General features: G+C 35.9%; 1 protein-coding gene across 1 annotated transcript; it reads right to left on the bottom strand.

The window, feature by feature from the left end:
- Nucleotides 1-2,349: 2,349 nt before the first annotated feature.
- On the bottom strand, nucleotides 2,350-7,480 carry LOC139860164 (uncharacterized). Its single transcript, XM_071848936.1, has 2 exons — nucleotides 5,989-7,480; nucleotides 2,350-5,882 (listed from the first exon to the last, which is right to left on the bottom strand). Exons 1-2 carry the CDS (start codon nucleotides 7,478-7,480, stop codon nucleotides 2,350-2,352), a joined length of 5,025 nt encoding a protein of 1,674 aa, XP_071705037.1.
- Between the last annotated feature and the right edge of the window lie 4,080 nt (nucleotides 7,481-11,560).

Genomic DNA, 11,560 nt, shown 5'->3' with positions numbered 1-11,560 from the left:
AACCCCCAACGAAATAAATAAAACCCCATCGTATATGTATTGGTCGAGATTAATCTTGACCCATGGTACCGGTGTTGTCAAATGACGTGTTGCGTACATAAAGTACCGGTGTTGTCAAATGACGTGTTGCGTACAATCATGGGATCTTATGATTAATCTTCTCGTGTTGTTTACGGGTGATCCTGAACCATATAAAATTGAATTGTAAGTACATATATATAAAATATCATGTTATCTTATAAAGATGTGATTTTATGTAAATTTTTCCAATGAATCCCGAAGTCATTTAAGTCTTGGATAACCAATTTTGTTTCGGTCATAGTTTCTTCGTTACAAGTCCGTTTTCGTTGATTCAAATTGCCATCTTCTTGGATCGAGTTCTTCTTTAAGACTATGAACTGTAAATACCTTGATTTGTATTCAAAATCATACGGCATAGGTGAAAGTTTAGTGAAACATATGAAGTTAAACATTTTTGTTACAACAAAATCATTTAATGACCATTTTTCTAAAAATACTTATACTTTAAAAAAACCAAGTTTTACCTTGTTACATTAGCATATATATAAGTTATGTTACATGTCTTGAAGTATTTTAAAAGTTAAGTTAGAAGGATCTATTTAGTTTGCAAACAAGTTTGAAAACATTCAAACTATGTTCTTGTTGTTAAACTTTTGTACCACAAAATAAGATAGCTATATATATATGAATTGAATAAGGTTATGAACATAGATTCTACCTCAAGTTCCTTGGATAAGTTTGCTGTAAAAGAGGAGTAAGAAGCTAGAATCAAAAGGGTGATAGAAGTGGATGAAAGATTGGAAGTAAGTTGGTGTTCTTGGAAGGTTTTCTTGAAGTGTTGTTGTAAGAGTTTTCTTATGGTGTTTTAGTATGGTTTTTATGGCTAGATCTTCTTGGTTATTTGCTGGATTGTTATGGAGTTTAGAGAGTAAGAAAGAGTGTGTGTTTTTGATAAGAAAATGGTAGTAAAAATGGATCAAAATGAGCATGTATATATACACCAAAAAAAAAACGTGAATGGGGGGTATGGAGACAAAAATTCAAGCTATCATTTTATGTATCTAGTCTTATTTGCATCCAAGTTCAATTACCTAGCCCTCATGGCATGAATAATGGCTGGTTAGGTGGTGATTTTGATGTGTATTTACTATTAGTAAATACGTATAGGAGCTTGGTATGATACGAGTACAAATACTCTAGGTATACGTATAGAAATTTTGTGAAAAATGGAATGAGGATTCAAATATAGCTATCTTTTGTGAATACACTTATATGGTTTTATGTATTTAAGTCTTTAAAAGTGATTAAATACATTACTTATACAATATATGTATAAACATTATATGTCTTAAGTATTTATGTCAAATAACGTTACGTATAGTTATCGTTTTGAAAACTTAAGTTAGTAGTTTCAAAATACACATATAACTTGTTTGTTATTAATACAAAATGAGATATTAAAACATTTATTAATCACGTTAAATATGTATATATACATTTATATACACAAACGTATAATTATCATATATTGTATAGTTCGTGATATCATCGGTCAAACTAGACGGTCAAACGTTGTGTAAAACTCTTTTCGGAAATGTAAGTCTCGACAATTTGGATTGCTTATCATGTTGGCAAGGTTTAATTTATGTAAATATTAATCTTATAAGTATAGTATGATCGAAAAAGTGCGGGTCGTTACAGTCCTCCCGACCGCCGAAAAAAGCCGGCGGCCGGAGAGAAGCAAAAGTAGTAGTGGTGGCGGCCAGTAGAAGTTTAGGGTTTAGAAGGGAGTGTTTGGAGAGGATAAATGGTTTAAAGATTATAGTATTTGACACTTTAATTTTATTTTAATTTAAATTTTAACTTTTTATCAATAATCAATAAATAAATAAAAATGAAAATTTAAAGGTAGTTGAAAATTAATAAGGAGTAATACCAAAAAGTAATGGTCAAACGCTGTTGACTGGATATATTGGTCCGTCCCGAAGCCTGTATGCTATGTCTGCTTATATACGTACAATTTTCTATACACAAATGAAAAAACAAGAGCACTGAGGACTGAGGACAACACAAAGATGATAGGTGTCCTTAGGAAAAGAGTTAATTACATTACTCGTCCATCTAATTAATCCATAATTTTTTTTTTTTTTGGGTAAAAAGTTTCCCCGGCGAGCTTTTATTAAAGATAATAAAAGAATAAGAAAATTACATCACAAAAGAAGCACGAGTGTTACAAGCATGCCTTGTAACCTCACTAAAACCAACCTCTACAAAACATCAGACATTTGGACACAGAAAGAAAAAAAATAACAACCAGAGGACCTACGCCTAACCAATGTTCCATGCCATCTTCAATTCATTTACTTGCCTTGATTCTTTAAATCGAACCGACATAAGCTTCAACCGAACCGTAGCATATATTTCCCTGAAGAGAGCATCAGTAGACCTTTTACGACCTTTAAACATTCGATTATTTCGCTCTTGCCAAACAAAATAAACCGTAGCTGCAAACAAAAGTTTAGTCACCACCATATTCGCACTCTTTTTCGACGCATAAGGGGTGATAATCAATGTAAATGTTTTCCAATCAGTACTCCAACTCGGAACTAGGATGAGATCTTTCACTCGCAGCCACACTTCATGAGAATACTTGCTGTCAAAAAACAGATGCGAATGCGAGTCCGCACAAGACGAACATAAAGAACATAGTAATACCTGATTGTCCCGAATCTCCCAAGGTTTTAACCTGTCTTGGGTCTTCATCCGTTCCCTAATTAGCATCCAAAGAACAAACGCATGACGTGGGATACATTGAGAGAACCAAACTACATCAAACCATTCGACCAAAGGAGCGCAAGGTCTGATTGATTCGTAAGCTGTGCTCACCGAAAAATAACTCAGTTTTCCATCTTGCGCCTTCCATTGCAACACATCACTAGTATCCGAGAACACGGGAATTTCTATCTGTTGTAAAGCAGGGTACTTGGAAACCCACGTAATGGGCCATGCCCACTGATTTTGATCCACAATGTTACAAAGCAAAGTATTAGTGTTAAAACCTGCTTGGAATATGTCACGCCACGAAATTACTTCAGTCCATGAAATCTGTTGTTTATGATGCCAAATATCAAACCAAGCTAGAGTTCCTTGACCATTACCTATTTTTTGAAAGAAGAATTTCCTTATCAGACTCCTAGAGTTTAAAATTTTTCGCCAACTCCATCCAACATCTGCTTTGACCGGAACATCCCAAAAATTACGCGTGGAAAGATGATAAGCATGAATCCACTTGACCCACAATGACTCCTCATTCTTCAAAATCCTCCAGACATGGGAAGTGATAAGGGCAACATTCCAGAATTTCAAACGTTTTATGCCTAGCCCCCCTTCATTTTTTGGTAAACAAAGGTCCTCCCATTTGACTTTGGCTTTTCCTTTTTTCAAATCCCCCTGACACCACAAGAAACCTCGAATAACCTTCTCAATATCTTTTATAATAGCATCGGGTAATATGAAAATAGAACACCAATAAACTTGCATAGAAGTTAACACAGAAGTAATTAGCTGCACTCTTCCCGCAATCGAAAGGAATTTGTTTTTCCAATCTTTCACTTTAGATTTTACTCGTTCCACCAAAACCTTACAGTCCTGATATAGAAGTCGAGTAGACACCAAAGGAAGTCCAAGATATCTCACTGGAAGACATCCTTCTTCAAAAGGCAGTAAATCAAGGATCTCACATTTAATAGTAGAAGACACGTTAGCAAAGAAAGCCGTACTCTTAGGGAGACTAGGATGGAGACCTGAGCAATTCTTAAAATCTTCCAACGCATCTCTGATGACTTTAACTGAGTCAATATTAGCATAAGCAAACAGGAACAAATCATCAGCAAAGCATAAATTAATAATTTCAAGTTTATCACACTTCGGATGATATTGAAACCCATCGGTAACCGCAACTTTTCGAGCCAACATCAAAGAGAGAACCTCCATAACCAGCGTGAAGAGATAAGGTGACATAGGATCACCTTGGCGTAATCCTCTCTTTCCCTTAAAGTAACCGTGCATATCACCATTTATACTAATGGAAAACGATGTAGTGGTAACACATTTCATGATCCAACCAATCATTCTTTTAGGGAAACCGAAACCCACTAAGGTAGATCTCAAAAAACCCCAATCAACCGTGTCGTAAGCCTTTTGAATGTCTACTTTAAAAGCACATCTCGGGACCCCACGGTTCAAATGATAATTCTTCATTATTTCTTGAGTCAATAAAATGTTATCCGCAATGCGTCTTCCTGGAACAAATGCTGATTGATTTAAATTTACCACATCTTCCAGACTAGATTTGATCCTATTCGTGATCACTTTGCTGATACATTTATAGAGCACATTGCAACACGAGATTGGGCGAAAATCAATAACTTTAGACGGGGATGGGACTTTCGGTAATAGAGCAATTACAGTATGATTTATCTCTTTAAGCAATTGGCCTGTCATAAAAAAGTCCTTAATCGCATGAGTTATATCGTTGCCAATTATATCCCATGAACTTTTGAAAAAAGTCGATGAGAAACCATCGGGACCCGGAGATCGGATATCGCCTATATCAAACATAGCGGCTTTAATTTCCTCATCAGTGATATTTCTAACCATGGTTGAAGCTTTCGTTCGCTGAATTTTCTTCGTGAATAAAACTTCACGGTCAGGAATGTCTTCGCAAGGAGATGCATTTCCCAAAAAATTAATATAATGATCTAAAAAACGTTGAGGAACATCTTGGCCTTCAAGCATAACCCCATCACTACTTTCAATCGTATGAATCTTTGCCCGATGAATACGACCCTTTACTACCTTGTGGAAATAGCTAGAGTTGCAATCACCCACTCGAAGCCATTCGACTTTAGATTTCTGCCTTAAGAAACATTCTTCTTCATGAACAGCAACATTAAAACGTCTAAGCGTATCACTTTCTTTTTCCCGAAATTCTATCGAATGAGGGTTAACATCTAATAATTTTTGAACATCATCAAGCTCCTGCCTCAACTTAACCACATTAGCATGTAAATTCCCATTTTCCCACATTAGTTTGCGAATTGGTTTTTTGAGCAGACGCAATCGCTTGACAACTCGAAACATAGGATGTCCCATAACTTCCAATTTCCACCCATTCTCCACTACTTGCAAGAAATCAGTATGCTCACTAATTAAATTAGTGAATTTAAAAGGCTTTGGTTTGGACACAACTGATCGAGAGATCTTCAAAATAGCCGGGCAATGATCGGAAATCCTGTATGGTTGGAAAATTACATGAGCATCAGTAAAACGATCAATAAAAATATCATTCGCCATTACTCTATCGATCTTTTTCAATAAACCCGCGTTCGATTGCGGCCTTTGATTCCAAGTGTATTGCATTCCGGAGTAATTCACATCAACCATCTTGATTTTGTCAATACACTCTTTGAATTCCCTCATTGCCATCGTACTACTAGAAGGACCACTCGAATAATCATCCAAACATAATGCGACATTAAAGTCCCCTAGAATCACCCATGGACGATTTCCAACAAACAAATTATGCATATCAAGTTCTCGCCACAATGGACGTCTACTAATATAGTAGTTATTCGCGTAAATAAACGACATGAAAAATTCATTACCATCACGAGTTGTTCGAACATGACAATGGACAGCTTGGTCCGACATTGCAATAAACATAAGTTGTACCTCACCTGGATCCCATCCTATTATGATTCTCGTTCCCCGAGCACAAACGCTATTATTAGATGACCAAATCCAAGACGGGAACACTGAATTACAGATACCATTCAACTTTCCAATAACCACATGAGATTCTAAAATTGCACACACACTAAGGTTGTTACTTGTAACCACTTCTTGAACCTCATTTTGTTTTGGGACACGGTTCAAGCCCCGGATATTCCAAGAAGCGATATTAACCATTTAAAACATTTAACCCGGGAGTGCTTGCCCCCTCGTAAATATTTTTTGCCGATGCGTAAACTGCCGTTTCATTCGTGTCATCTTCTACATCATCCTGCTCATTTTGATTACAATCTGCATTTCTCATCCCTCCATCCTCATTACAATCGTTTAGAATACCAAATGAGTTATTCAAAGTGGTTTCCCTTTTTTTTCCAGTACAAGTGGGTACATCAGACTTCCTTTCGAAAACAATATCTTGCTTCGGCTTTGGTCTGTACACAAAAGTGCCTTTACCTTTCCTTTGAACACCAAACTTAACTCGAGCCTGGCTTTTCATTTTGTCATTTATCTTAGCACGACCCACCTGTTTAAATCCATCATTCGTTGCAGCAACCGTTTCAGGAGCTGCAACTATAATTTTTGGACACTGTTGATCACGATGGCCAAATACACAACAACATGAACAACGTGGTGGTTTCCACTCATACTCAATCGTTACTTCAGACACGGTCTTTTCACCCCCCTTAACACATGGAGTTGCTACCCTTATTTTATCTTTTAGATCATCATGAGCCGATATTTCTATCATTGCCCTAGCAAAGTTTGGTCTTCCCCAAGATTCAAGACACATTGTAGACGTATACGAATCCAATCTCATAGGTACCCCAATCTTCGACGCAATCATGCTCAGCCCCACTTCGGTGAAACCCGCAAGTGGAACATTGTATAACTTAACCCATACAGGAATTTTAGTCACATCCTCTTTCGCCAATACATGTCTTGGAGACCATTTGTTTAAAATAATAGGCGCATTACGAATCATCCATGGTCCCCCCTCCAGAACGCTAATTAGACCTTGTTCACTTGCAAATTTAAAGAAAAAAATTCCTTTGCCATTCATCATAACTTTTTCCAGGCCGAATCTACTCCATGTGTTTTTAACATACTGTTGAACAACAGGGAAGGGCAGCCTATTACCTAGAAAGTAACCCACAAGAGTATTACTGTAACGATCAGCGGCTTCCAACACAGATTCAATAGGTAACACCACATCAACCTCATCATCCGCTTGTTGTTGTTCGATAAACCGAAAGTTAATCTTTTTATCAGACATAGTTCCCATGGTAGCGTGTAAATAAGAATGTTTATTCTTATTTCCACTACCATCTAATTTGTTCAAAGAACCCTGGTTAGCATTACCATCAATGGCTTCATCTGCTTCCGATTCATCAACTACGGTATGGATGCTCAAATTATTATCCTCGCCTTGAGTATCCTTATTCAAATCAAAAGAAGCATCTTCTCTATTATTGTCCCTAGATGACTTATTAACACTGAGATCCCCTTTTGATTCCGTTGGCCCATCCGATTCACTCTCCATTGAAGCAATTTTACTTGTGTCCACTAAACCGGTTTTAGGATCGACATCGATTATTCGACTTCTAAGAACCCTAGGTGCAGTTTTTTGATCATTCATATCCTTCTTCCCACCAGAATTCTTCCCCATACTCAATGAAAATCACAATACAGTAGCCCAACACAATAGAATTGAAGAAATAAAGCACAAAAAGCTAGCGTTCAGGAAGAAGACTTACGAAGAAGAAAGAGCGCCGTAAATCGCCGTGAACCCTGGTAAATCGCCTTGAACCCTACTTTAGCATGACATCATCATCCCCTTTATCTTAGTTATACTAGTTAACTTCGTGTCTGGTCATCTACATATTAATCCATATTTTATCGGTAGTTTTTATTTTAAGATATTTACCAATATAACTAATAGACAAAATTTGTCTTATTTGTTACGAATATTACTATTTAGTTCTTCACTTTTCACAAACCTAACCCCTAACTTCTATTAAAATACAAATCGAACCCCCACTTTATACTTATATTCTAAATTATTATTTATCTTTTCACTAACACCAAAAATACTGAATAATAACACACAACACGCTTTACCGACTTGTACACTGCGCTCAAACAGTAGGACTCACGTAGGCCACTACTGTGCTTAATTTTTTTTTTTTGGTCTCCAACGATTAAAGAAACAACTTTCTTAAAAGGAACAACCCTTCAATACTACCAAAAGATGTCGAAAAACATTATTTTTTACAAAATAGATCAACTAACTTTAACGCTAAAAGAAGCAAACTTTCACAAAAGGAACAACCCTTCAATGTTAGATGTCGAAAAAAATTCTTTTTTACAAAATAGATCAAGACTTTTTTTTTAACTCGCATTCAAAACGGAGCCCCCGGCGCGAAGCGAGAGCTCCACAACTAGTTTATACCAATAGTCTCTATGGTTTGATGAATGCATGTCACTATTCATAATCTTAACGTCTATTCATTTGTTTCGTTAACTAATTACATTTACTAGGCAACATTGAATTGTAGCTCAGTTGGTAGTGGCATGTCTCTTTTAACGAGGGGTCAGGAGTTCGACTCCGCTGGGTTGCAACATTGCACTGAATGTTATCCTCGACCTGACGTATCCATCCAGGTTGTGGTTCGCTTAGTGCGGCGGCAGCGAGGAGGGAGGTTTTACCGGCCATGCCCTCAGATTAATCAGGATTTTCTCCAGAACAATATTTGGGGGCGGGTTATGCAACTCCGGAAGATGAACGCATGTGTGGTTAAGTCCTCTGAGTGATCTCAAACTGATGTCTAAAAAATTACATGTACTAGGCACATAATAAGTGGACAAAAAAAAACACATAAATTTTTGAGATTTTCTCATTTATATAAATCATGCTCGTCATATAAGCTAATTATAATCTATATTGTGGTAATAAATTATGGCATGTGTTTGATTTACTATAAATAATTGAAATTAGACATAGAATATTGCTTTATGATTAAGACGTAAATGAATGTAGATGATAATTTTCTATCGTTGGTGCTGTTCTTAACTTGCAAGCATAAACAATTTTGTAGATAAAAAAATGTTTGTGTAAAGATTAATTAAATTAAGAGTATATTATATAAGAGTCAACAGAAAAACGATTTTCATGTGAGGGGTGCGTGACACAGGAAGAAGGTTCAAAAAGTGTGATCACCCGTTACAAAGTTAACATGTGATTTTGGATCATAGGTAAAATATATATCAAATTTTCATCTACTCTTTCCTTCAAATTGTCACATCTCTTCTCCTATTGGACATTAGTTTGAGATCACTTAGAGAAAACTAAACCACCTACACATTTATCTTCCGTAAATGCATAACTCACCTTCGACTATTGCTCTGAAAAAAACTCGAACTAATCCGAGGGCATGCCCGTTAAACCTCCCTCCCGCCGCCCCCGCACTAAGCGAAAGAAAAATAATATAGAGCTATTAATTTAATCATAATTAATTTTCAACATTAAAACTAACAAATTACAATCTATAATTTAGTAATTAATTTGAAATCTTTTTACAAATAGTATAATAACAAAAAAATATACTTATTCAGTTTATATCAAGATCAAATGTATATCAACCGTAGTACCATACGTTACCATACGTTAATAACACGATAAGGTTTTATTGTATGATATAATATAAATAATAAGTTGATATAATTAAATAATAATAAGGGCATATAGGAAATAAAAAAAAGTTAAAGATAACATATTGATCTATTACTCCTTAATCTTAATTTTAATGGTTGGATTAAAGGGTTATTCTATGTAATTATTCAATCCAATGGTTATGTGAGGACACGAGGTGATTCCCTCACATCATTTTTTAATCTATGTTCACTTTTTGTCTCATTAACTCTACAATTATATCTTTCAATTAATCTAGGAAGTTGAACTTATATTATTATTCTAACTACATTTAGGGATATAATAGGTAATTAAGTGTACATGAATTAAAAAGTAGTGTGTGAGATCACCTCCCATTAAAATTTTTATATATTGCTCAATTAAGAGTTTGTTTTAGTATATAGTATATAAATATCAATATAAATAAAAGATAGAGATAGAGATTATTGACCAAACTATAACACGTAAAACTTGATCACAACAACAACAATAACAAAACCCAATACCACACAATTGGTGTATGGAGGAGGTGAGATGTAGACAATCCTTCCCCTATCCGAGAATAAAGTCAAGTCATTTCTCCACCTAGAGTGAAAACACTCTCAAAAGTAGAGAAAATCATCACTCTCTCTATTCGACGGATAGAGAGATTGCTTCCGACTGGACCTCCGGCCAATAAGTAGGAAAAAGTTTTTTAAAAAATAAAATAAAATAAAAAATAAAATTGAGACGCCATGAAAATGATAAAATCAAATTTCCATGATTTTTAAATCCTGCCTGAAATTTAATTTAGGCTCTAAGAGTCAGTCAAGTCGCCAATACTCAATCCCGCATATGCGAGGTATGAGGGAGGTGAGATGTAGTGTGACGCCCCGTACAAAACCATCGTGTACGATTCGTCAACAACAGGATCTTTACACGGTTGAATACTACATGCTGTTTGAAAACCAGTTTGCATTCATAAAAAGATAACGTTTTACATAAGATGAATAGGAAACATTAACATGATACTAAGGTCATTACAAACTATTGTTTTGAAAATAACATAAGTTGCGAATGCAAAGTAAAAGTTCCATGCTTGAGACATCTCTAAGTAATGCAGCGAAAGTCTAACACAGCAAGTATGTAACAGCAAGTCTAACAGCAAGTTTATAACACCAAGGCAACAAGTCTAATAGCGGAAGCAACAACGTCTAAGCACCTGAGAAATACATGCTTAAAAAGTCAACACGAATGTTGGTGAGCTATAGTTTGTTTGTAATCAGTAATGTAATGTAGGCCACGAGATTTCAGTGCTGCAAACAGCGTATCAAAACAGTATGAAAAGTATATGCATAACCGTGGGCACCCGGTAACTAGACTTAACGTTTATAACCCCCTGAAAGTACACTTGGCGAATGCGTATGTTCACGAAGTATTAAACACCCGTTAAATGCTAGCGCGACTAGCCCGAGTGGGGATGTCAAACCCTATGGATCCATATCTAAGATTCGCGTTCACCGGTTCAAAAACCAATGACTAAATGTTACCGTGCTAAGTGGAATGTTTATGCCGTTGTATAACCCACACATATATAAAGTTTAAGTACTCGTGCCTAGTATGTAAAACGTAAAAAGCGCATGTATTCTCAGTCCCAAAAATAGTTAAAGTAAAAAGGGATGCTATAACTCACAGTGATAAAAGCGTAAAGTCGGTAATGAAAGTACGCAAGTAGTAAGTCGGTCCGAAAGGTCGTCAACCTAAATCAAGGGTTACTAGGTCAGTAGGTTGTCTTTATAAATTCTAATAGTGCATAAAATAAGTTTAAGTGTCATCATCATCATCATTCATCATCATAAAAGCTAAGTAAGTTAGACAAGAATAGAGATCGAAACAATAGGCTGACTTCGGTCAGCTGCTACGACCTCTACGTAAATCGAAAAAATGCATAGTCAGTGTCTATGGCTCCGTATATGAGTCTCCTAACAGCTGACAAATTTTCAAAACCTAACTCGTCTTCGTTTGACCGTGGAGACGGTTTAAGTGCGAGTAGGTCAGAAATTTCAGCACAACGTTAAT

Source organism: Rutidosis leptorrhynchoides, chromosome 7 (genome assembly GCF_046630445.1).
Source record: "Rutidosis leptorrhynchoides isolate AG116_Rl617_1_P2 chromosome 7, CSIRO_AGI_Rlap_v1, whole genome shotgun sequence".
Lineage (NCBI taxonomy): Eukaryota > Viridiplantae > Streptophyta > Magnoliopsida > Asterales > Asteraceae > Rutidosis > Rutidosis leptorrhynchoides.
The sequence above is the reverse complement of the archived record's forward strand: the minus strand, read 5'-3'. Positions and strand labels throughout refer to the sequence as shown.